Source organism: Pristiophorus japonicus, chromosome 16 (genome assembly GCF_044704955.1).
Source record: "Pristiophorus japonicus isolate sPriJap1 chromosome 16, sPriJap1.hap1, whole genome shotgun sequence".
In the NCBI taxonomy this organism is placed as follows: domain Eukaryota; kingdom Metazoa; phylum Chordata; class Chondrichthyes; family Pristiophoridae; genus Pristiophorus; species Pristiophorus japonicus.
Genome location: NC_091992.1, coordinates 100549477 through 100577068, shown reverse-complemented (window position 1 = coordinate 100577068; position 27592 = coordinate 100549477). Strand labels below are relative to the sequence as shown.

The 27592-nt window shown below is 43.1% G+C and overlaps 1 protein-coding gene across 2 annotated transcripts in view; it reads right to left on the bottom strand.

Annotated features, from left to right (window-relative positions):
• ogfod3 (2-oxoglutarate and iron dependent oxygenase domain containing 3) overlaps nt 1-27592 on the bottom strand; it is a 126611-nt gene that overhangs the window by 74665 nt on the left and 24354 nt on the right. For both annotated transcript variants that reach the window (XM_070857614.1, XM_070857615.1), the window contains exons 3-4: nt 7440-7515; nt 1436-1478 (exon numbers count right to left, since the gene is read on the bottom strand). In XM_070857614.1, the coding sequence (XP_070713715.1) occupies nt 1436-1478; nt 7440-7515 (119 nt within the window). The remainder of the gene's footprint in view (nt 1-1435; nt 1479-7439; nt 7516-27592) is intronic.

Here is a 27592-nt window from a genome sequence, read left to right as displayed (position 1 = left end):
TGGGCCCAAAATAGATGAAGTACTGCCACTGCCCGTTTCTCGGGGGTATTCCGGCGGTACGAGGTTTTTTTTTTACCGGCCACATACCGCTAAGATCGAGGACTGCTAATTTGGTGACTTTTTTTCGGGCGGTAGCAGGAGTGGTACGTAGCGGGCAGTGGCGGGCATTGTAGTCGATCAAGATCAACTTTTTTCTCCATCGCGAAAATAATGGACTTCTGCGCATGCGCAATTTTTTTTTCTAAGATCGTTTTCCCCGTGATTTTTTTTATAGCTAACAGTCTCTATTCTGAGGCCTTCAAACAATTAGATTCATGCCAGTTTTCCATGTTCAACATTGGGTGACGAACAAGAGCCCAACATTCAACAAAATGACTGCAGCAACAGAGTAAAAATAACTTGAAGTGAAAATGATCAGTGTGGAATAATTTTGTAAATTCAACATAATGACAGCGGGAGTGGAGGGTGTGGAGGGAGTTGTTTAATCATTGATTTGAGTGAAAGGGCCTTGAATGATAAACTTTAAACTGGATAAAAAAAAAACAGAAAAATAAATTACAGTTTCTGAGTTTCATTGGAAGCTTAATTATCTACCCCAGGAAGAAGACCTACACCATCTGCTTGTGACTAGGTCTAAGAATTGACATGAATGGCACTGAGGCACAGGCAAGGATGCCCTTCTTTACATGGAATGGGATCAGCAGGGCACATGGTGGCAGTGGCACAAATGACACTGGGCCAGAATTTGCTGGCAAAATAATTAGTTATTAAATGAATAAATAATTAGTAATAACGTGTACGCCCTTTTAATGTGTAGATCGCCCAGCAATTTGTGGCGGGGAAGAAATACCCCGAGTGTTTCAAACGCCACCAATTCCTGTACGATATGCGCTGCTCTGCTGTTAGCCTTGCAAAAACAACAGCTCGCCCTCAACCACCCCGCGGATTTCAAGAAAGTGCTGCATTTGCACATTAATTGCCAATTAAACTCGTCGCAGAAAGTTAAGCCTGATACTTAACAGCATAAGGACCTTTTAATGAGGAGATTTATGTTCCTGCAATGTCACTCAACCTCTCCGGCCCAGAAAGGGAACAACTGAAACTATGGAGTTTCATTTAGGCAGGTAGTAAATTGTTCGAGCTGAAGGGCGAGGGGAAAAAGTCTAACTAACGGGGCACGCTGCGAGATGCCCCATTCCAGCAAATTCTGGGCCACTGAGTTTTTCATTTGCATGCCACGCAAAGGTCCTACAGGCAGAATGTCAGACTCCGATAGTGTCTCCTGTAGAATCTGGAATGAATGACAACCCTGAATTTTACATCCAAGTAAAAATGCCCTTGAGCAGATTAGAGAAAACCTTTCAGCATATAGCAGAGATATGCTTTTTTTAATTGGTTACTTAAGTATGAAAAGTAAAAAAATGTGGTCACTTACCCCACCATCTGATCCTCCCAAGGACAGCCCTCTCTTTGCTATACTGTGAATAAAAAGTAAGTTTTGAGTCCACAAAACGCTCAAACTAGGACTACGCTGGTTGGATATACACTTCTTCTGACAGATTTACTGCAGCTCATTTTGTATCGTCACTACCATATTCAACTGAGTCAAAGTATATATCAAGACTTTACACCAGTTAAGGCTGGTATTTCTTTGACAACTCTTCAACAAACATACACTCAAGTTGCAATGCACCACAGTGGTTGAAGATCCATTCATAATGAACGTCGTAGAAAATACTGACACTGAAAATATTCCCTCAAAAAAACAGTACTGTTAAACAATACAAAACACAAGACACCAGATAGAAAGGCTCTGAAATTCCTGGGGTGAGAGAAGATGACAGGTACGATTTTTGCCAGCTGGGGGTGGGGGGGGGGGGGGGGGGAGGGGAGACACAGGAATTTTGGATGTAACCTGGTTACACTGGGATTCCATCCCATTTACATTGCTCCATTAAACTCCAGTGTGGGGGCCAATGGGTGGATCTTCCGCCCACGCTCTGCAACTTCTGTGGGGTGTACCTGGGGGGAGTTTCTGAGCTTCCATAGGAATGCTTCCCATTACACCCTTGGTAGGCCTCAACTCAACTCACATCAGCCAATAGTTAACTTGAGCCCCACTGAGGCCTGTAGAAAAGCCCCAAAACTTTACTAGACTAAGGGAATGAATCCAGGAGGGGTTTATTTACTTTTGGTCTGAGAGCTGAAGATTTTCTTTCAAGATTTGCTTTCGGCCCAACAGAGGCTCAGGGGGTCTCTCAGATAGAGCAGCTGTGAGCCTCTCAGCCTTCCAAAGGTGTATTGCTGGTGGTGGTTTGAAATGCCCTTGCAAGCAAGATGTGCTTGCTCTAGCCATGCAAATGACCCCATTCCCATAATCTTGAATGCAGATCAATGGCTTCAGGCTGGGGCAGATGGGAGTTCCACTCCATCAAACGTACACTGTAGAAAATGTGAGGGAGGGTGGTGTATCTTCGACCAAATACAATTGTTTTTAGCTCATTCAGAAGGTAATGTTATTTTACAATATTCTTAAACATAGTGTTAAAGATTTTAGCTTTACAAAAGAAAACGGCCAAGTATTTTGCAAATCAGCAAGTTCTGTGCATTATTAATAAAATTGACATAAGTAATTTTATCTTAAGTCAAACCAGTCATCAATCTACAAATATAGGGGGAACAAAATACGGAGTTCATTTTCCCAAGGCTCATGTCAATTGAAGTATCTGCAGCAGCAAAAGTGCCAACTTCCAAAACTGGAAAAAAATGACAAGAGGCTTTGAAAGAACTGTTACAGCCCCAAAAAGCAATGCACAATTGAAAAACAGTCCTGAATAAGGGCCTATGACCAAAATCACTACTTCAAGGTGACTGAGTAAGTTCAATTGCGTTTTATTACCATCAATTTCAGGACGATTATTAGCATTTTGGGGATCACATTCAACAGTTCAATTTGTTTTTCAGTTAAATGTGAAACCCAACAGCCTCACATATGACATACCAAAAGGAGTTACAAAGGGAATGCAGTGGAACATGAAGCTACAACCAATATTCCATCAGTCGCATTACAGAAGTACTGTACACAAAAGTGCATTTTTAGCAGTGAGTGATTGAAGGAGGAAGTGAGCTCTGCTGCTGTAAAATGGATTTCCTCGGGGTCGGGGGGGGGGCATGCACTTCTATGGTGCATTTTGAAGTGTACTACGATTGAGCTTTAAAAAAAAGACCCAGAGAAATGAATCAAAAACAGAGGCAAAACTAAGAAAATTGCTTCATTATCAACAGCACGCACACAGAACATAACAGCTTGTATTTATATAGCGCCTTTAACATAATAAAATGTCCCAAGGCGCTTCACAGGAGTGGTTTACAACAAAATAAATTTGACACCGAGCCACATAAGGAGAAATTCGGGCAGATGACCAAAAGCTTGATCAAAAAGGTAGGTTTTACAGAGCATCTTAAAAGGAGGAAGGAAGGGTAGAGTGGCAGAAAGGTTTAGGGAGGGAGTTCCAGAGCTAAGGGCCTTGACAGCTGAAGGCACGGCCACTAATAGTTGAGCAATTAAATAATAATGATGCGTTTGTCAGCTGTCCTTTGTAGTTAACCTTAAAAGATACAACGCACACTCCTTAAGGACTTCGACTTAGTCTTCCTGAGGCGAGGTAAACAGTCAAGACGACAGGCTTGTGACTTCTTGAGGGTGAGTCCTCTGCACTCTATACAGAGTTATAATCTGTACCAATTTCATGGGCACTGTGTACAAAGAATTATGTTAAATCGTTGATTGATATGTATAAAGAATATTAACTAGACCTTTCTGTGTTTGCTCATTTTCAAACTTGTTTTAGAGATAAAGGATGTGTGACTATATCCTACACTACCTCTGCTTAAGGTCAAAGGGATGCATGACAATATCCTATAAAAACCCAACAAAACCCCCCCAGCTGGGATTTCACGTCCCTTTCATTTGCTGCAGTTCCTCAGCTTCATTGCTATTGTAGACTGCATATCTGCCAACTCCTGCTCACTCTGCTTGTGTGTGTGTGTGGGTGTGGGGGGGGTGGGGGGCTCCTGAAACAGTATTTCTGCCTCTGGCTGAATCGCACTCCATAAAAGTACAGTAATTTGCCTCTTCTGTGCAGGCACATACTCCACCAATTACTGTGATTTATGGAGCAGGAGTCAGCCAGTGCCAGGAAATGCTGTCTTAGAAGCCACGACATGAACAGAATAATCAGGGGGCAAAAAAGCAGGCTGTCTGCTCTGGATGCAAGTAGTGGGCAACAACAGAGAAACAACCCTCTGACCATCATCAATCTAAGTGGGCAGACAAGGTCAAATCTTCATGTACAATCTCCTTAGAACAGAGACATGTCAGTATGGCTGTTACTGCCCAGAAACTGAACTGCACACAAGAGTAAAAAAACATTGATAAATCTAGATTAAAAATATGAAGCAAATATTTTGCAATTACTTCTTATGAGTGTTAAATACAGTTAATATCAGTTAAACTAAAAATCAATTTTAAAGGAGCCCGATAATTATTCTCCTAAATTGGCTTGTTTGAGGGGCTACACGAAGCAGACCAGTACTGTGAAACACGTCAAGCAGCTGAGCGCCTATAATGTGGGCACTTCCATTGATGTTATGGGACAATTTTAAGAACATCGTCCTTTATAATGGGAATGCTATGTTTAAAATTCAACCAAAAAGTCAAATTCAGTAATAAAGTTGCTGTTATATATTCTGATGTTATTTCAAAGCCAGTTGTCACACAGAATGCATATTTAAACAATTAGAAAACATAAATGTCAAATTTTAGCAAATCCAGTTTCAAAAAGATTAGCCAAAATTTCCACATGAAGTACAGCTCAGGATACAAGAACTAAACACAGTGTTACCTGTGGCTCAGTGGGTAGCACACTCGCCTCTGAGTCAGAAAGTGGTGCGTTCAAGTCCCACTCCAGGAACTTGAGCACATAAATCTACGTTGACACTCCAGTGCAGTGCTGAGGGACTGCTGCACTGTCAGGTGCCGCCTTTCGGATGAGATGTTAACTGAGGTGGATGTAAAAGATCCCATGACACTATTTCGAAGAAGAGCAGGGGAGTTATCCCTGGTGTCCTGACCTATATTTATCCCTCAAATATCATAACAAAAACAGATTATCTGGTCATCACATTGTTGTTTGTGGGAGCTTGCTGTGCGCAAATTGACTGTCGTGTTTCCCACATTACAAGTGACTACATTCCAAAAGTACTTCATTGGCTGTAACGTGCTTTGAGGCGTCCAGTGGTCGTGAAAGGAGCTATATAAATGCAAGTGTTTCTTTCTTCTGAACACGCTAGGGAAGCAGGACTCGAGGGCAAAGGTCAAATTTAGGATGGGCTCATGAGTATTTCTTCACTCAGGGAATGATCAACAACTGCTCAGAAAGTTGGTTGAAGACAGGACAACTGGCCACATTTAAGAAACAATTGGAAGCGGACAGTATTCTGGATACGATGACAGCAATTGTGTGAAGGGTCTTCTAAACCTGTAGTAGCCTAAAAAAAGTTTCAGACATTTTATGCGCAATGCATGATCTGGGAAATCAATTCTTAAAACAGCAAGTATTTAATGCACTTTATACTTCATTCAGACCCACACTTCATTCCTCCAGTAGACATTTACAAATTCTATTTCATTTTGTAAATTCCCCCCTCCCCAAATATACTGAAGGGTTAATTGCAAACAAATGTTATTCAAAGCGGAGATTCAATTCCACGCTTTCGATGAAGGACTAATATTCTGCCCTGATGACAAATAAACAGCACCATAAATCCTACAATGCAGCAAACATGATTCAAGTCAAATTTCACAAGTGGATATCTTCCTATCCTGTATTTTTGGTTTCTAATACTGAGAATCCAATCTGTTTTCAGTTAATACCGAAACTCCTCTGCAGCACTAAGAAACTTTGTTCTGGTGAACTTTGTGAAGGACAGCACTACTCTCCTCAATCAATACAACATCAAGGACAGAAACGTAACACAGGGGCAGTGGGACTTGCAACTTAGTAATTTTAAACAGGAAAATCCATTACCAAATGTGCGCCTGCTCCAAGGGCCCAGTGAAAGAAAACTAAATCAAACATGAGCTGACATTGACTACATTTCTTCAAATATTAATCTTTTGAGGGCCTGTTTTTCGGCTTTTATTTTGTAGTCACGCTACCTATTTAAACTTGCAGAATTTGCACTGACCTTTAAAGACAAAATGGTCAGATATGGATGTGCACTCATCTTTCCCACCCATTGAATTGCTGACCTTAATCAGGCACTGCTGGAAGGAGAATGAATAGGACAGGGTAAGTCAGGCAACTGCTTCCCATGTCCTTGTACCTAATATTGGCAGAGATGTGGAAACAAATCTATCATTGAGCAGGGGACAAGGTGCCGCATGGAGACACTTTGGGCTTAAATTTCCTCCCTATGTGCGCCTTTTTTTGGAGTAGGCTGCTTTTTCTGGCCTAACTTAAAAATCCCCAGTTTCCCCAATCAATTTGCACCAGCGTAACTCACGTAGTTACGTTTTTTTTTAGGTAAGTTTTTTTTTCCCTCAAAATGGGATGTTACCAGCTACCTATGCCAATTCTGGTCATTTAGGCAACTTTGGCCAGCTAATAGTTCATCTATTTCTACTTAGGCCAGCGTATGTGGCCTCTCGAGAAAACCCTTCCAGAGAGTTAAAGAAATCAGCGCAGGTAAGTACATCGGCGGCCATTCGGCCTGGGCTAGGGGCGGGAAGCGGAGCGGACCTGGACCGGCACGAAATCAGGGGCCACAGAGCGGCGGGAAGGCACTGGAGAGGCTCAGCGGGTGAAGGGTACTCACCGCAGTGGACCAAGAAGGCACCTCACTCGGAGCTCTACTGCGCATGCGCGGCCATTTCAGCGGCGTCAAGAATGTCAATTTTTTTTCTCCCGCGCATGCGCAGAAGTCCCGGCTCCTTTTTCCAGCGTAGACCGCAGGCTCCACCCCCTGAAGCGACTGGCCACGCTGCGCAGCTGCAGATTAGAGGCCAAACATCGGAGATTTTTTTCTGGAGCATCTATTTACCTAATTAAGCGGCGCAACTCAGGCAATACGCCAGAAAACGGGTTCGGGGAAAATTGAGCCCTTTAAGAGGAAAACAAATGTAGAACTGATTCTAAACCTCTTCAAATTTATAATCTTGGATCCCCATTAGATAGGCCATCCATATTTCAAGTGTTCTAAATTTCTTATCTTTGTATCTTGCCCCTTTCAAAACTATGCATAAACATTCATGCTAACTAAGTATAAGGGCATTGTATATACATTTCCAAACATTACAATCTTAATTGTTTTTGTCATTATTGTTTACTACTCATCACAGGGATGTCATCAGTGATTTAAAAATTCAAATGCAGTACCGTAACATCTTCGCTGCCTCTTCTCGATTTACCACCATGTCTTTCACTGCCCTTCCGCACTTTGTTGGAGTACAGCCTATGAAAAATCAAAGAGATGCACTCAAACTAGAAAATCAAAAATTAAAATGGTTTGAAGTGGCAGATTATACAAACAGCAATTTTCTTAGTTTACTAATTTAATTACAAGTAAAACTCTAAACTTCTGGTGATACTGCTCATTGGAGTATGGTATAGAAACATAGAACATAGAAAATAGTGGAGGAGTAGACGATCCGGCCCTTCGAGCCTACACCACCATTCAATAAGATCATGGCTGATCATTCCTGCAGTACCTCGTTCCTGCTGTCTCTCCATAGCCCTTGATCCCTTTAGCCTTAAGAGTCACATCTAACTCGCTCTTGAATATATCCAATGAACTGGCATCAACAACTCTCTGCGGCAAGGAATTCCACAGGTTAACAACTCTCTGAGTAAGAAGTTTCTCCTCATCTCAGTCCTAAATGGGCTACCCCTTATCCCAAGACTGTGTTCTCTGGTTCTGGACTTCCCCAACATCGGGAACATTCTACCCGCATCTAACCTGTCCCGTCCCGTCCTGTCAGAATCTTATATGTTTCTATGAGATCCCCTCTCATCCTTCTAAACTCCAATGTATAAAGGCCCAGTTGATCTAGTCTCTCCTCATATGTCAGTCCTGCCATCCCGGAATCAGTCAATGAACTTTCGCTGCACTCCCTCAATAGCAGGAACGTCCTTCCTCAGATTAAAACACAATATTCCAGGTGAGGCCTCACCAAGGCCCTGTACAACTGCATTAAGACCTCCCTGCTTCTATATTCAAATCCCCTAGCTATGAAGGCCAACATACCATTTGCCTTCTTCACCACCTGCTGTACCTGTATGCCAACTTTCAATGACTAATGAACCATGACACCAGGTCTCGTTGCACCTCCCCTTTTCCTAATCTGCCACCATTCAAATAATATTCTGTCTTCGCATTTTTGTCCCCAAAGTGGATAACCTCACATTTATCCACATTATACTGCATCTGCCATGCATTTGCTCACTCACCTAACCTGTCCAAGTCACCCTCACAGCTCACACCGCCACCCAGTTTAGTGTCATCTGCAAACTTGGAGATATTACACTCAATTCCTTCATCCAAATAATTAATGTATATTGTAAAGAGCTGGGGTCCCAGCACTGAGTCCTGCAGCACTCCACTAGTCACTGCCTGCCATTCTGAAAAGGACCCGTTTATCCCGACTCTCTGATTCCTGTCTGCCAACCAGTTCTCTATCCACGTCAATATATTACCCCCAATACCATGGGCTTTGATTTTGCACACCAATCTCTTGTGTGGGACCTTGTCAAAAGCCTTTTGAAAATCCAAACACACCACATCCACTGGTTCTCCCTTGTCCACTCGACTAGTTACATCCTCAAAAAATTCCAAAAGATTTGTCAAACATGATTTCCCCTTCATAAATCCATGCTGACTTGGACCGATCCTGTCACTGCTTTCTAAATGCACTGCTATTTCATCCTTAATAATTGATTCCAACATTTTCCCCACTACTGATGTCACGCTAACCGGTCGATAATTACTCGCTTTCTCTCTCCCTCCCTTCTTAAAAAGTGCTGTTACATTAGCTATCCTCCAGTCCATAGGAACTGATCCAGAGTCAATAGATTGTTGGAAAATGATCACCAATGCATCCACTATTTCTAGGGCCACTTCCTTAAGTACTCTGCGATGCAGACTATCAGGCCCGGGGATTTATCTGCCTTCAATCCCATCAATTTCCCTCACACAATTTCCCGCCTAATAAGGATTTTCTTCAGATCCTCCTTCTCACTAGACCCTCGGTCCCCTAGTATTTCCAGAAGGTTACTTGTGTCTTCCTTCGTGAAGACAGAACCAAAGTATTTGTTCAATTGGTCTGCCATTTCTTTGTTCCCCATTATAAATTCACCTGAATCTGACTGCAAGGGACCTATGTTTGTCTTCACTAATCTTTTTCTCTTCACATAGCTATGGAAGCTTTTGCAGTCAGTTTTTATGTTCCCGGCAGGTTTCTTCTCGTACTCTATTTTCCCCCTCTTAATTAAACCCTTCGTCCTCCTCTGCTGAATTCTAAATTTCTCCCAGTCCTCAGGTTTGTTGCTTTTTCTGGCCAATTTATATGCCTCTTCCTTGGATTGAACACTATCCTTAATTTCCCTTGTTAGCCACGGTTGAGCCACCTTCCCCGTTTTATTTTTACTCCAGACAGGGATGTACAATTGCTGAAGTTCATCCATGTGATCTTTAAATGTTTGCCATTGCCTATCCACCGTCAACCCTTTAAGTATCATTTGCCAGTCTATTCTAGCCAATTCACGCCTCAAACCACCAAAGTTACCTTTCCTTAAGTTCAGGACCCTAGCTTCTGAATTAACTGTGTCACTCTCCATGTTAATAAAGAATTCTACCATGTTATGGTCACTCTTCCTCAAGGGGCCTCGCACAACAAGATTGCTAATTAGTCCCTTCTCATTACACATCACCCAGTCTAGGATGGCCAGCTCCCTAGTTGGGTCCTCGACATATTGGTCTCAAAAACCATCCCTAATACACTCCAGGAAATCCTCCTCCACTGCATTGCTAACAGTTTGGTTAGCCCAATCAATATGTAGATTAAAGTCACCCATGATAACTGCTATACCTACATTGCATGCATCCCTAATTTCTTGTTTGATGCTGTCCTCAACCTTACTACTACTGTTTGGTGGTCTGTACACAACTCCCACTAGCGTTTTCTGTCCCTTGGTATTCCGTAGCTCCACCCATACCGATTCCACATCATCCAAGCTAATGTCCTTTCTTACTGAGATTGGAGTTTATTCGCATCAACCAATGACATCAATTGCAAAGTATGACTGATTATCAGAACCAACCAGATTGATTATAGCGCAGAACGTAGGTTGTCAGAACCAATCAGAAGTTATCTTCTTTTACTATTGGTTGCACACTAACTTGAACTAGAAATGTTTTAAAATGAGTTGATGGTTTGAGTGTTGCAGTTGCAGGTATGTTTATTTTGTGCTTAAAAAAAAGTTATCTGCAACAAGCTGCCAAAATACAGCTTTACAATTATTTTTACCTTCCTCAAAGAAACTTTCTTCAGAAAGGCCAGCTATTCTCTTATGTGAAGATTTACTTTCTTCGAGCTTAATCATGAGAAGGCGCTATATAAAGGCAAGTTCTTTCTTCCATTTGCTGTGCAGCAATTTGGAATGTTCTGTGGTTGTGAAAGAACTATATAAATTCAAGTTCATTTTTTATTTTTCTACACTCCCTATAAAACAATGTTCCCTCTAATTTTTTTTCCGTGCGAGGTCCCTTTAAGTGGCTGCGCAGTCTATTCAAATTCTCACATATGCGCATTTTTTCCATTTAAAAGCCAGAGAGCGGAAACTCCAGCCGTGCGGCAGCACAGCTGAGCAAGAACGTTGCTATTGAACCAGGGTTGATCTACCTATTTCATGGTGATGGAGGATAGAGGGATGGTTTTGGTCAGGAGGATATAAATTGTGGGGGTACATAATTCTGCTGTTGCTGCTCATGGCCCACAGTACCCCATGGTTGGTCAGATGTAGACAGCTACATCTACTCCTAGTCTGTCCGATTAGCTAGCTGGTAGTGCCATGTTACATGTTGGAGGGTATCCTCAATGTGAAGATGAGATTTTAATTTCACAAGGGCCGTGTGGTGGTCATTTCTACCAATGTTGTTGTGGTCCTACATGTCTGCGACAGGTAGGATGGTGAGGATGATGTCTAATAGTTTAGTCCCTCATGTTGGTTCCTTCACCACCTGATGCAGGCCAAGTCAGGCAGCTATGTTACTTAGGATGTAGAATTCCTCCTTTGATGAAAAATTAGAACATGCCGTTATTTCTCTGTCTCTAAAGGCCGAACAAATTCACAATTGTCAAAAACTGCACACTATATAGTCACGGTTTCTATAATTTCATTAGCAGGTCATTGGTTGCATTCAGAAACAGCCATTCTACCAAAGTTCATTAATAGAGAATTTTTTGGCCCAAAGCTTCATCCTGGAAAGAAATCCATGAAGAAACCAGACATAAATAACCCGACTCGTTAACTGGCCTGCTCCGTGGAATGGATTAGTGGCATTAACTTGGCAGTCGAACAAATTACATTGGAAGGATGCCAAGGGTCTCCAAAAGTATGCTGAAAATAGTGTGCTTGGGGATTTCTTCAATTGCCAGCGACATCTCGTACATTTTCTGAAAAATCGACATTTTGTCCTTCAAGGCCAGACTGATGAAGTAATTGCTTTCACCGCCTTGCTCCTCCATCCAGTTAAAATACTTTGTTGCTCAGCCAACTCTCACATTTTTGTCAAGAGCCCGCAGCAGATACAAATTTATTCCAATTGGTTGTTACATTTCTCCATTGAGTACTTGCTGTTCCTCTGTGAAGCCAATCCTGTGACAATAGTTCAAGTGCTTGAACAAACTTTCCTTTCAGAGTTCTAAAAATACACTAATAATAAATAGCATGATGGCTCCCAAGTGCTAGAATGAGGGAATGATAATCTGCACTTGTGAAATGAAATAAAAAGATAAATAGAGTAGACCATCACGAAGAAGAATAAAGAATATAAAGCAGGAATTCAATGGGGAAACAGTTCCAGCATTTGCCACTTATAGTGAAATCACAAACATGTACAAAGAACTTGTTTACATTTGCACTATCAATAGCCAGCCATAGAAAACTTCCCCCAATGTTCGCACTTTCAATCCGGAGGATAGACTTTTATTTAACTGCTTTAAGCAGGGAATAATTACCAGGGTTCATCCAAGAATGGATTGGTTTGCTTACCAAATGTAAAGTTTCCTACTTATTGGTTAAGACTAGTGACTGGACCAAGTCATTCAATTTTTGCATAATATCAAATTCATCATATATTTTGCTTTTTAAAAATCATCTTAAATGATTCTGTAGAGCATTGAACAGATGTCGGGAAATGTAATTTTTATTAGAAATTTCAGCTGTGGATCAGTGGGTAGCACTCTCGCCTCTGAGTCAGAAGGTTGTGGGTTCAAGTCCCAATCCAGAGACTTGAGCATGAAAACTCCAGTGCAGTACTGAGGGAGTGCTACACTATCGGAGGTGCCGTTTTTCGGATGAGACGTTAACCGAGGTCCCGTCTGCTCTCACAAGTAGACGTAAAAGATCCCATGGCTCTATTTCAAAGAAGAGCAGGGGAGTTATCCTCGGTACCCTGGCCAATATTTATCCCTCAATCAACATAACAAAAACAGATTATCTGGTCATTATCATGATGCTGTTTGTGGGAGCTTGCTTGTGCACAAAATGGCTGGCACATTTCCTACATTACAACAGGGACTACACTCCAAAGCGCTTTGAGACGTCTGGTGGTTGTGAAAGGCGCTATATAAATGCAAGTCTTTCTTTTAGACAGCTGGTGCTTACCTGTCTGGGGCTTAACATCTGTTTTGTTTTTGGTTGAGTAAACTCAACTCTCCCAAGAATTGTGTTCAAAGCAAGAAGGGGAGGTGGGGAGAAAAGGGCGATAACGATATTGAAACATCCTGAGCATTGTTATCTGAAGTGTGGAGGGGATGTCCTGGATCAACTGTATAACAGAATTTCCAGCATCTGCCGGGTTTTAATTTTACTTCTGACGCTTGGAGTTGAAGGAGTTCAGTGATTAACCCCCGGTTAATGCTACTGGATTCTTAAAGAAAAATTTTATCAAAGAAGAACTGTTGCTTTATTAGAAAGCTTTTCTTTTTATGTGTTCCTGGAGTGGAGGAAGCAGTTCGTAAACCTGTTTACCTGCCCACAATTACTGATAAAACATGCAATTTAGAGAGAACCTCACCAAAGTATATAAAGTATTAATCAATATAAATAAAATAAACACAGATTATTACTTCAAATTAAGATGGAAAATAGGACACAAGCGAAAACCAGTAAAGAGTAAATTTAGAACAGATAATAGGAAGAGCTTCTAACTTGTTTGGAATAATCTGCCTGTATGACAAAAATATTGGGGTTGTTCAAAATACAGCTGGCTGCTTTGGTGTCTTTCTTCACCTTAGAATGAGTACATTTTCTTTTACCTGCATCTATCAGAAAAAGACAAAGACAGTGACAGAGGCAAAGAGACACACTACCAGAAACCAATCACAAAAAGCCAAATTCAATGTTTACAAACATTTCTTAGAAAGTCACAAACCAATCCGATCAGACGTGAAATCCCTTCCCACTAAGTGTAGTTAAGCCCATGCCCTGTGCCTCCCACTCATTGCTGGTTGACAGCAGGAATCCACCAGTGAGCTAAATTTCACCCTGTGTTGCACAAAACCTCAAGTACACCTTCCACTGTTCTTCCAAGCCTCAGGCCACCCTTCCACAATGGTGCCAGATCAAAGGATTCCCAATGCCACCAAACTCCAGCAGCTCCCACTGCAGTAATTACATAGAATTTTACAGCACACAAACACACCATTCAGCCCAACTGGTCTATGCCAGTGTTTATGTTCCACATAAGCCGCCTCCCGCTGTACTTCATCTCATTCTATCTACACATCCTTCTATTCCTTTCTCTCTCATGTGCCTATCTAGCTTCCCCTTACATGCATCTGTGCTATTCGTCTCAACCACTCCATGGGAGAGTGAGTTCCACATTCTAACCACTCTCTGGGTGAAGAAGTTTCTCCTGAATTGTTGGTTTGATTTAATATTTTTTATGGCCCCTAGTTTTGGACTCCCCACAAGTGGAAATACCTTCTCTACGTCTACCCTATCAAGCCCCTTCACAATTTTAAAGACCTCTATCAGGTCACCTTTGATGAAGTATTGCAAAGAAGGAATGTTTTGAAGCTCCCATCTTTGCCAGCGAGTCCTTTTATTCCACACCACAGATTTCTAGGAAAACCAAAAAGGTTGATACTGTAATTTTCAGAGTTGTCAAAGAAGCTAAGACAGACAAAGGTGTGAACATGCTAGGAGCACCAAATTATCCTTACATGTCTAAATCCAGGACCCCAAGCCAGCTCTGCCAAACGTCAGAACTATTTCCTAGTACTTCCAAAACCCAGGACTGTCTCCCACATTCAGTTAAACCCATGACCCCATCCCAGAAGTCAATACCATCAATTGCTCAGAAACTACTATCTCCAATTAATGCATCTTGCATTCTATCTTCCTGCGTATTCTCAACTTTAAAAATGGTTGGGGCTGAATATTAAATACATAACTATAGGTAAAAGGAGTATATATAAAAGAAAGGTCACTCATTGATAGTTTTCACAGAATAATGGACAGAGTTGTGGAATTCAATTCAGGAAATAAACCCAGAATATCATTTAATAAAGTTGCCTAACTGAGTCAATGTGAATCAGTGGAACCTGATACTAATACTATTGTTATAAAACACGGAATCCTCCAACTCACTGAGATCCACAAGTAAAAAAATTATAAAATCTAGATTAGTACAGAAACTATTATTTTCCTTTTTCAAGGAAATAGCATAGTCTAAAATCTACTATATACATATATATTATACATGACTCTTATTTTTTCCACTGGTTCATCAATTGTTCAATGAATTATTTTGGCAGGTAAAGGCTAAAACTAGGTCTGGCATGATGACACACTACTGCTTCTTGAAGGCATAGAACAGATCCAGAAGCCAAAGCAAATCTAAAGCTAGATCTTCTGTTTGTTTTCCTGGGCATGTTGCCCAAATTAACTCAATATCAAAACAAGTGTAAACACTCTCAAAAACATAAGACGAAAGTCATCTGAGATACATTTTTTATGTCTATGTCTAAAACTAAAATATACCTAGAGTAAAAATAGGACAAAAGACTTAAAAATCTAACAGTGTTGTCTTTTGGATGAGACCTGGATGGTCCTAGTTGTGTGTTCTGATTGTCCAGGATCCCAGTGTACCATTCCAAGGAGGTCAAGGAGTTCAACTCTTTGCTCCTTGTGCAATACTGTACGTAATTGTTTCTCTACATTACAACAATCACTGCACTTCAAAATAATACATTGTGTGAAACACTGAGATGTTTCAACATAATAAGGCACTAGATAAGTGCAAGTGTTATTATCAAACTCCGATTTATTGATGTTTCCCTTTTAAATCTTGAAGACCGCCTTGCCCCATTCCTTCCTTTAGGCAGGAGGAATTCTCCATCATCACTAATGACCAGCAGAATGTGTACTTTATGGGATTGGATAAACACAGCAGGTCCTCTCTTCAAACTCATATCATTTTTAATTTCTTTCCCCCCAATCTTCAGGTACAGAGTTTATGTAGCCAGCGTACGATCAACACAAAAGGGCCGTTAAAAAATCCAACATGACCTCCAGATCATAAAATACCAGTGTTCAACAACAACCATGATTTAAGCAGCAGTCCATGCACTCCAATTAATTGGTATCTAGAACAAAAGGACAACAGACTCAATACTGGATTAGCATTGTATTCCTTGAACAAAACATCAATGTGGTTATATCAAAAGATGAGAGGTGATCTTATTGAAAAATATAAAATAATGAGGGGGCTCGACAAGGTGGATTCAGAGAGGATATTTCCACTCATAGGGGAAACTAAAACCAGGGGGCACAGTCTCAGAATAAGGGGCCGTCCATTTAAAACTGAGATAAGGAGGAATTTCTTCTCTCAAGAGGGTTGTAAATCTATGGAATTCGCTGCCCCAGAGAGCTGTGGAGGCTGGGTCATTGAATATATTTAAGGCGGAGATAGACAGATTTTTGAGCGATTAAGGAATAAAGGGTTATGGGAAGCGGGCAGGGAAGTGGAGCGGAGTCCATGATCAAATCAGCCATGATCTTATTAAATGGCGGAGCAGGCTCGAGGGGTCAAATGGCCTACTCCTGCTCCTATTTCTTATGTTCTTATGTTCTTAAAAGCAAAATACTGCTGGAATCTGAAATAAAACTGGAAATCTCAGTGGGTCAGGCAGCATCTGTGGAGAGAAACTGAGTTAACGTTTCAGGTCGACGACCCTTCGTCAGAACAGGCAAGAGTTCAAAATGTAACAGATTCTTAAGGAAGTGCAGGGTCACTGAAAGGAGGAGGGAAGGTCTGTGATAGGGTGGAAGGCAGGAGAGATTTGAGATACAAAATGGATGATGGGCCAAATTGAGATAGTAATGGTACAAGTTAAGAAACAAAAGATGTCTAGATGGGGTGTGAATGGCAAATAATTATCAGCTGCCATGATAACCAAAGAAAAGAATTAAAATAAAAAGGGCAGGTTTGTGTAAAAGAAAGGAGGAAAGGGAACAAAATATGGGCAGAGGTCATTTTGATTTACACAGTATAATTTAACAAAATGCCAACATTTTATCAAACAATGAAGGAAGGGACCAAAATGGAGCTCCAAAGGCAGGAAGAGAAACCATTATAGGAGATTCTCTGGCAATGGCTGGATAGATGGGTTCAGCAAGGAGAATGCAGTCCCACTCAGTTAGGTAACAAAGAGATGTTGGAGGAGGATGGTGTGGTTGACTATATCAAAGATGGCTGAAATGTTGAGAGGTGGAATAGAACACCACAGTCACAGTAACAGGATGTCATTTGTAACTTTCATTGGGGCCATTTCAATGCTATAGCAGGAGCGGATACCTGATTGAAGACATTCAAGCATGGGGTTGCAGAAAAGATGGGCACAGAGTTGGGATTTGGAAAGGAAAGGGTGGTTGGAGATGGGGCGGTCGTTTGCAAGGACTGAGAGGTTTAGCGTGTCTTTTTCAGGAGGATGATGATAGCAGTTTTGAAAAGGAGGGGGACAATACCGATAAACATGATTTCCCTTTCATAAAACCATGTTGACTCTGCTTGACTGTCTTATGATTTTCTAAATGTCCTGCTACTACTTCCTTAATAATGGACTCCAACATTTTCCCAACGACAGACGTTAGACCAGTTAACCTATAGTTTCCTGCTTTCTGTCTCCCTCCTTTCTTAAATAGGGGTATTACATTTGCTGGTTTCCATTCCGCTGGGACCGCTCCAGGGAATTTTGGTAGATTACTACCAATGCATCCACTTCTTTTAAGACCCGAGGATGCAGGTCATCAGGTCCAGAGGACTTGTCCACCTTTAGGGCCCAAGTTTCGGGCCGCGCCTATAACAGCGCAGCCCCGAGCTGGACGCCTGTTTTTCGCGCTCGAAAGTGTGCCGAAAAAAAACTCCGATATTCTCTGGCTCCTCGGAGGTCTTCAGCAGTTTGGCACGGCGCGCACAGAACAGCGGGGGGCGGAGCCAGACACTCGCGCCGATTCTACAAGAGGTGGGGGGGGCGGGCCTAATTTAAATAAGACAACGTCGTGCCAGCAATCCTGCGCGTGCGCGTTGGAGCGTGCGCACACGCGCAGTGGGAAATAAACATTGGCACTCGGCCATTTTTAAAGGGACTAGAGGAAAAATGAAGATTTGTCTTGTGGACCCCTGGAAAGGCTTGTGATTTAATTTTAGTGATATTTTTGTGTGTGAAGGAGTGCTTTTAGCAGCACTGCTGAATAAATCACCTGCTGAAATCAGTGAGTGCAGCTTTTCGCTGGCAAACTTGCAGAACAGGTGCTGCATTGGTGCATGCAAATTAAGGACTGTGTGTTTTGAGAAATAAGAGTGCCAATTCAACTTTGCAATGGATCAACGTCCACCAAGAACAAAGAATTTCTTGCATGAGGAAGTGGAGATATTAGTCAACGTAAGTGAGCAGAGATGGCAGGAGCTAGATACCAGCAACAGAGGTCGCATAAAAGTGCCACCTAAAGAAATGAAGAAACGCTGGAACCAAGTTGCAGAAGATTACTGCGCAGTGGTGCATACCATGAGATCTGGAAGCCAGTGTAAAAAGAAATGGCACGACCTTGGTCAAGTAGTTAGTGTAAGTAATATTTCCCATTTTTAATGTAAATCGTAATTGTAACCTGGCTATCTGTATGTCCCAGCTTGCAGACTGACACACTCTGTAAAAAGTTATATTTTACTCTTTGCAGAAGAAATTGGCCCACAACAAAAGGGAGGCAACTCAGACAGGAGGAGGCACGTCCAATCTGCATCCACTGACACCCTTGGAACAAAGGGTAGCTGCTATGATGAGTCGTACATGGAGAAAAGCAATCAGTACAGCACAAGCTGGGCCCGCATGCGAGGAAGAGGGTAAGTCGTGAAAATGCATCGTGGCCCTTTAAATCAACCTGCTGCCTAGCCTGCTATGTGTGAGAGTACTCATGCCACCCATCCCTTGCTGTTAAACATTTGACTGTTCTGATGTATTTGGCAGAACATGATGATGATATTGATGATGATGATGCTGCTGCTGCTGCCAACCCTGAGGATACAGAACAAGAACCAGTACAACCAGATGCGGACGAACCAGACTGGATGATGGCAGCGATGACTGAAATGTCTGCAGGGGAGAGCTTCCAAATTAATGTTTATGAGCCCCCATCAAGGGGCATCAGAGTTTCAACCCTTAGCATAGGTTTTGGTTCTACCTTCCATGGTTTTGATTCTGATGTTGCGGGTCCCAGTGGTGCTTTTGGTATAATGCAACATTCTACAGTCAGTGCACTACCGTCCGAGCCTGCGCCTCCCACTCGCGTAGGTTCTGGTTCCACCTTCTATGGTTTTGATTCCGACGTTGTGGGTCCCAGTGCTGCTCCTGATATCATGGAGCAGTGTACACCCATTCACCCACCATCCCAGCCCACAGCTCGCACTCGAGTGCTATCATCTGCAACATCAAACGTCCCTCAGTCCCAGCCCGCACCTCCGTGTAGTGGTGCCGCTTGCAACACCCAGCGTCCCACCGTCCCAGCCCGCGCCTCCCAGTGTAGTGGTGCCACGAGGCAGATCCAGGCAGAGGAGAAGGAGGTTGGAGACACGCTCTCCTGAGATGCAGCGTGCAACAGTGTGGCTCAGGTTGTGGCATTGGGTATGGAGACCAATGAGCTTACCCGATCACTCATCGGTGGAGTCAGTGCAGTGGGTGAAGAGGTGACGGTCCTGATGGGAGAAAATAGCAGTAATGACACGGGAACTTAGGGAGGGAATGTCCGAGGGAGTGCAATCGACAGCACAGGCCGTCAGGGAGGACATGCAAGTGTCGGCACAGGCCGTCAGGGAGGGCCTGGTTGAGGTAGCTGCTGCAATAATAAGGGCACACAGCCCAGCCAATCAAATGACAACCCCATGAGGAAGTGAACATTCACTGAGATGTGGATGAGAGATGGTTGCAGCCTTTCTTTGCTGCTTGTGTTCTTGTTCTTGATGTAGCTGTAGTAGCATTTTTCAAATTGAAATTGTTTAAGTTTTGTAACTTTACAACTTATAAGTGATCTTAGGGTTTTTAAGTGATCTTATAGTGTAAATGCGCTCACATTTTGTATCTTATTTAATTTTGCACCTAAAAAGTGATCCTGAAGTTTAAGTATTCTTCAGAGTGTAAGATTTTTCACATTGAAACTGTTTTGTAACTTTACATGTTTATAAGTGATCTTAAAGTTTTTAAGTGATCTTCAAGAGTCATATTAAAAAGTATAGTTTGATACAACAAATATTTTATTACAGTGACGTTAACTTTTCAATAAAATATTTTTTCATTAAAACTGTTTCATGTTCCATTAACACAACACAACGTAGGAACAACTGCAAAGAATAAACATGTCCATGCGCAACAGTGGTCACCGAGCCCTTAGGCATCAGTAGTTGAAACGTTCACGGATGAGCTGCTGGCGCAAGGCTCGAGCAATTGTTAAAGGGGCACGATGGACGGCCCTCCTCTGACCTCGTGCTCCGGTATCAGGCACTTGCATGCTTTCCTGATCGTCGTCATCATCCACATCCTGCTGTTCCGTAATATTATCATGCACTGGACCCTCACGTGGGTCTTCTGGTTCCACTACCAGCTCCTGCTGCCTCATGATGGCTAAGTTATGAAGCATGCAGCACACAACAGTGAAGTGACCGACAATCTGAGGAGAGTATAGCAAGTGTCCTCCAGAATAGTCCAGGCATCGGAATCGCTGTTTCAGTGTGCCAATGGTCCTCTCAATGATGCTGCGCGTCGCAATGTGCGCCATGTTGTATTGACAGTCAGCTTCTGTCCATGTCACACGTAGGGGCGTCGTGAGCCAGGTGGTCAGGCCGTACCCTTTGTCTCCCAGTAGCCAGCTCTGCCCTTCTGGCTGCTGCTCAAACATGTCAGATATAATGCTGTCGCGTAGGATGAACGCATCATGGGTGCTGCCAGGGTATCTCGCATCAACTGACATGATGCGCTGCTTGTCGTCACACACGAGCTGCACATTGATAGAGTGGAAACCTTTCCTATTTCGGTACTGCTCAGAATCCTCCACAGGTGCTCGCAAGGCTATGTGGGTACAATCAATGCAGCCCTGTACCTTTGGGAAGCCAGCAATCCTGAAGAAGCCCACAGCCCTCTCATGGATCGCTTGTGCGGTCATTGGGAAATTGATGAAGTCATTCCTTCGCGCATACAGTGCAGCCGTGACCTGGTAAACGCAGGCATGTATTGCACGTTGAGAGATGGCACACACATCTCCAGTTGTAGCCCGAGGCATAGAAAGAAAGTGCAGCTGTTACCTTCACTGCAACAGACAGGGCAGTTGGCGTTCTGTTTCTGGGCTGCAAATCTGCTCTCAGCATATCACAGATCTCAGCGACAACTTCTCTGCGGAAACGCAGCCTTTTGACACAATCAGCCTCGCTCATGTCCAGGTATGGGCGCCTCTCTCGATATTGTCGACTGGGTAAGGTCTCCTGCCCATCAACCTACAGGCTGTGACGTTCCTGGTGCGGTGAGCTCTAATCAATTCTCTCCTATGCAGTGAATTGATGGCGAACCATTGCATAATACATGGTGTTGACAATGCAGCACCCATTCTGCAAATTTAAGTTTAAAAGTGTCTATGTGGCTGCCTCTCCCTGTCCCAATGGCCTCAGTCCCCCTCAAAAATCTTCACTTACTCCATTCTAAGTTAGTTTGGAGTAAGTTTTCACTGCCTAAACTTTGAAAACAGGCATAATTAGCCGGACACGCCCCCTTTTGAAAAGAAAATTCTGTTCCAAAGTGAAACTGTTCTAACTGACTAGAACTGGAGCAAACTAAATGCCGAGAATTGCAATTTCTAAGATACTCCATTCTAAACCAGTTGCTCCAAAAAAAACAGGAGCAACTCAGGCCGAAACTTGGTCCCTTAGTCTCATTAGTTTGCCTAGTACTTTTTCTCTAGTAATAGTGATTGTTTTAAGTTCCCTTCTCCCTATAGCCCCTTGATTATCTATTACTGGGATGCTTTTACTGTCTTCTACCGTGAAGACCTATACAAAATATTTGTTAAATGTCTGCCATTTCCCCGTTTCCCCATTATTAATTTCCCAGTCTCATCCTCGAAGGAACCAACGTTTACTTTAACTACTCTCTTCCTTTTAATATACCTGTAGAAGCTCTTACTGTCTGTTTTTATATTTCTTATAAGTTTACTATCAATCTATTTTTTCTCTCTTTATTACTTTTTTTAGCCATCTGTTGCTGGTTTCTAAAAAATTCCCAATCCTCTGGCCTACCACTAATCTTCGCAACATTGTATGCCTTTGTTTTCAATTTGATACCATCCTTAACTTCCTTAGTTAGCCTTCTCTTAGAGTCTTTCTTTCTCACTTGGAATATAGCTTTGCTGAGTTATGAAATATCTCCTTAAATGTCTGCCACTGCTTATCTACCCTCTTACCCTTTAATCTATTTCCCCAGTCCACTTTAGCCAACTCTGCCTTCATACCTTTGTAATTGCTTTCATATAATTCAGAACATTAGTTTGAGATCCGTTTCTCATCCTCAAACTGAATTTGAAATTCTAACATGCTGTGATCACACTTCCTGAGAGGATCCTTTACTATGAGATCATTAATTAATCCGATCTCATTACACATTACCAGATCTAAAGTAACCTGCTCCCTGGTTGGTTCCACAATGCATTGTTCTAAGAAACCATCCTGAATACACTCGAACACTTCCTCAAGGCTACCTTTGTCAATTTGATTTGACCAATCTATATGAAGATTAAAATCGCCCATGATTATTGCGGTACCTTTCTTACAAGCCTCCATTATTTCTTGATTTATACCCTGTCCTACAGTGTAGCTACTGTTAGGGGGCCGATAGACTACTTCTACCAGTGACTTATTTCCCTTATTATTTCTTATCTCTGCCCAAACTGATTCTATATCTTGATCTTCTGAGCCAATATCATTTCTCACTAAAGCATTGATCTCATCCTTTATTATCCCCACCTCCTTTTCCTTTCAGCCTATCCTTCCGAAATATCAAATACAGGTGCAGCATTGAAAATCCAGAGTTCCGGAATCCGGAATCCGGACTGGCAGGGTTGTCCAGAGTCCGCAAAATGTTTGGGAATCTGGACACCCTGCCAAACTGTTACTGCCGCCAGCAGGGCCCAGGGAAAAGTCAAAAACTGAAATCCAACTACTGTACAGTGACAAAAATTGCAAGAATAAAAACGCCAATTCTACCTGCTCCAGGCCAGATCTTCACAGTCACCGCACCGCTGCTCCTGGGTCCACACCAACTCTGCACAGCACACAAGTCCCCGGCCAGGACCAACCAAGCTCCCGCGCAAGTCCCCGGCCAAAATCAAACTCTGCACAGCACACAAGTCCCTTTGGCCAGAACCAACTCTGCAAAGCACGCAAGTCCCTTCAGCCAGAACCAACATGGTGAAAATACACTACAGGGTAGAAGCCTCTTAACACAGGGAATGTCCCCAAGAACTTTTCAAGTACAGGTACAGGTATACAGGGTATCAGACTACCTTCCAAAACATACAGGTACAAAAACAAGAGAGGGAGACTTATAACGTGTTACGAAGAAGCGAGGACTAGAAGGCCTGCGGAGAGAAGAACCACAAAATGATGTCGAAAAACCGGAAATATCGGAATCTGGGCATTTCCAGACTCGGGATGCACTTGTGTTCCGAAATCTGGAAATACCTGAACCTAGGCTCGGGCATTTCCCGACATCAGAAACCCGTTCGAAAGTCCAGAAAAACCCGAAGTCCGGAACGGCCTCGGTCCCCAGGGTTCCAGATTTTAGGCGCTGCACCTGTACCCCTGAATATTCAGTTCCCAACCTTGGTCACCTTGCAACCACATCTCTGTAATGGCTATCAGATCATACCCATTTATTGCTATTTGTGCCGCCAACTCATCTATCTTGTTACGAATGCTGCATGCATTCAGATAAAGAGCTTTTAATTTTGTCTTTTTACCATTTTTCCCTACTCTGACCCCACTTTTGGGATGCACGCTTATGTTTATACGCTCTGTCAGTTCCTGTCACACTCTGGTTATCATTACGCCTGCCACTACCCTGAACTATTGCCTTCTCCTTCCTCTTTGACTTTTTAAATTTCCTCTCACCTGAACCCTCCCCCCAACTATTTAGTTTAAAGCCCTAATCTGTCGCAAGTAAGGATGGTGCTGTAAACCTGTAAATGTTTCACTAGTTCAAACAGCTGATGTGAAGATACAAATGAAGATATGAAAATATGGCTCCTGACATGTCCTAGCAGATAATTTTGAAGAGCAAACATGTGTTCACAGATCACTATTTGCCCAGTTTCAGAAAGATACCCGGCCAGAATAACAGGAAAATCGCTTTCATAGTTATGGAAGAATCAAAGCTGGTAAAGTCAGAGTATAGTCATGGCATAACTACTGGGGCAGGTGTGGACGATAAGGTGATTTGTCCCCCAAAATATTTTGGCCTGTAGATGTCTCTCTTCACCCTACGCCCCCTCCCACTCCAAATGCCAGGATTTCCTCCATGTCCTCAGCCCAGCTCTTTGTACATGTCACACCTGTGATTGAAAGGTCCATTTATGCAAAGTTTTGATTGGCATTCAGGGACTGACAAAAAGCCATTACAAAGTTTAATGATGATCAGATGAAGAATTTTTTAATTAACAGTTAAAAGAAGTTCTTTTGGATACACGGGTAGCTGCAGAACAAATCCTTCTGCCTCAGTGATTTTATAAAAATGTAAATCTGATTTGCGTTAATTACTTTGAAATTGTAGTTCTTATAATTAGATGCAACAGGTAACCCATACAATTTAATTCATTTCAAATCATAATTCAGAGTGGCTTGTCATTAAATATAAGCAAGCAAGAGGGCTCTAGAGAACGTACTGGCAGGATTAACTGCATTTTTCAGAACTTCATTTCATCAGTAAACTATTCCCTAACCTTAGTCTGTTTAGCCTGTATGCTTTGGTCGGTTGTTACTTTGATTCCCAGTGCCATTTTCAATACAGCTGCTGTACAGGCACGATGAGGAAGATTAAAACACAAAAGAAGATTTTCTAGAAGCTGAGGTACAGAAACAAACTAGCATAATTAAGATTAAAAGACCACAAATATTTTTTCTCTTGGGTCACGTCAAGTCAACACCAGTTCTTGAAGTATTGGTGACGCCACATTCTGGGGTATATCTATTACTCAGAACAACCTACCTGCTTCCACGATAAAAGCTAATTTGATACCAACTTAGCCACAGCAGTAAGGCCCTGCCCTGTCACACACCATCAGTGCAACGCAAGTCTTTCTCAATGTGCATGATATTTTTATTCATATTTATTCAAAATACGAGAATACATTTCTTCAACTAATTTCTCTTTATATTCTTTGTCTTTCTGCCTTGCTTTGAAGTAATAATCTGAGTTTACTTTATCCATGTATATTTAGATATTATTTTCAAAAAAATGTGTGTGTGTCTGCTGTCTGACTTCCATTTGCAGCCCTCTTTTTTTCAGAGCACTGATTGGTCTGTGGGAACCACGTGATCACGGAACCTGGATTGTGACTGGTCACAGGCAGCAGCTTCTGATTGAAAATAGAAAATGCTGGGAACACTCAACAAGTAGGTGGTGTTCTGATGGAAAGTCGTTAACCCTTTGTTTCTCTCCCCACAGATGCTGCCTGACCTGCTGAGTCTTTCCAGCTTTTCCATATTTTGCTTATTGTCTTTTCTGATTGGTTGATGCAATTCCACAAACACCATACATCACTCCTTCACTCAAGAGTTCCAGCTTTCTGTTTCCAAGGCCTGGCCTCCCATTCTCTCCCTCACAGTTACTGCTGCTCAGCGCCCTTCAAATCTTTGCCTCCTGCTTTCTCTCTCAGGACTCTGTCTCTGCCCTTTTAGGTTTCGATTCCCGCTTCTTTTTCCACAGTCCGAGCCAGCCAGCTCTCTACCTCCAGGTCCAGCTATTTACTTCCTCCCTCCCAACACCAGTTTGTGGTCCAAATCTTGCCTCTTGCTCCTAGGTCTCATCATTGGGACTCTGTCACCCCACCACTCGAAGTCTTGGTGCCAGGGCTCAATGCCAGCACTCCCAAAACAATATGGGCAGTCGAAGCCATCCCATAATCTGAGGTACTCCTAAAGCCAGCAGCTGGGAGAACTACCTGTAACTAAATTATGGAGCAGCATAAATCAAAGGCAACATCCTCTACAACGGGTAGTAATGTTTAAGAGGGCCACAGCAATTATGGCGGCTCATCAATCTCCCCCATCAACGTCCCAGTGAGCCGGATGCCCTTGTTGTGTACAGGCTCTTAGAGGAGAGCACCAGACCAATCTTGCCCTACAGCTACTTGAGATCCCCTGACATGGCCACATTATGAAATAGACAGAAAGGGAATGTCCCCCAGTGAAGAGACACAAATGCCAAATACTGGGGGCATAATCTTAACATTAGAGCTCTGCCATTTAGGAACAAAATCTGGAAGCACTTTTTCCACACGAGGAGTGGTGGAGATCTAGAACTCTCTCCCCAAAAAACCTGTTGAGGCCTCGTCAATTGAAAATTCAAAGCCGAGATTGATAGATTTGTGTTAGGTCCGGGCATGAAGGGATATGGAACCAAGGCAGGTCAATGGAGTTAAGATACAGATCAGCCATGGTCTAAATGAATGGCGCAACAGGCTCAAGATGCTGAATGGCCTACATCTGCTCCTACCTGGGAGAGCAGACAGGTCACCTTTTTAACGTCTCATCCTAAAGAAGGCACTTCTGACAGTGCGGCACTCCCTCCGTACTGCACAGCAGTGTCAGCCTCAATTATGTGCTCAAGTTTCTGAGGTGGGGCTTCAACCCAGGTTCAGAGCGGCAAGTGCTACCATTGAGCCAGGGCTAACAGTAAAAAAGATCAAGTTTAACAAATAAAATTCTCTCGGTTTTCACAACAGCAGGATACGGGGTGGGCAATAGGATGGCCAAGCACACCCGAGATCCTCAGAACAAACATCTCTGGGCTGCAGTCTTTATAATATATGAATTTTAAAAAAAACAATAAAGAAATCAACACAAAAATGTTTTGGATAACAAACTCTATGCAAACTCCTCACATTAGCTATAATGGGCCCAAGTTTCGGGCCGTGCCTAAAACGGCGCAGCCCCGACCTGGACGCCCGTTTATCGCGCCCGAAAGTGCGCCTAAAAAATACTTAGATTCTCCGGCTCCCTGCAGGTCCTCTGGAGCTGGGCTTGGCGCAGCACGAGCTGTGGGGGGGCGGAGCCACTGTAAAGAAAACAGTGCCGGGACCTCTGCACATGCGCGCTACAGTGGGCGCACATGTGCAGTAGCTCCAGGCGCCCAAAACTGTGTGGGAGGGGCCCAAAGCACGCAGCCCCTAGCCCTGGCCGAATGGCCTCACGGCCTCACTGGGGCAGCGTGGATCAAGCTGCACCTCCCACGCCCAGCTCCTGCTTCCTCCCTTCAGCTGGCTCTCTCAAACCGTCCCCCCACAGTTCCCGCTCCGACTCCCCCCCGACTCGACTCCCCAGCCCCGGACCCGACCCCCGCTTCCCCTCGCCCCTGGACCCGACCTGATTCCCGCTCCCCCCCGGACCCGACCCGACTCGACTCCCGCGCTCCGCTCCTGGACCCGACCCAACTCCCGCTCTCCACCCCCCGGACCCGACACCCCACAGACCCCCACCCCCTAGGACCCGACCCGAC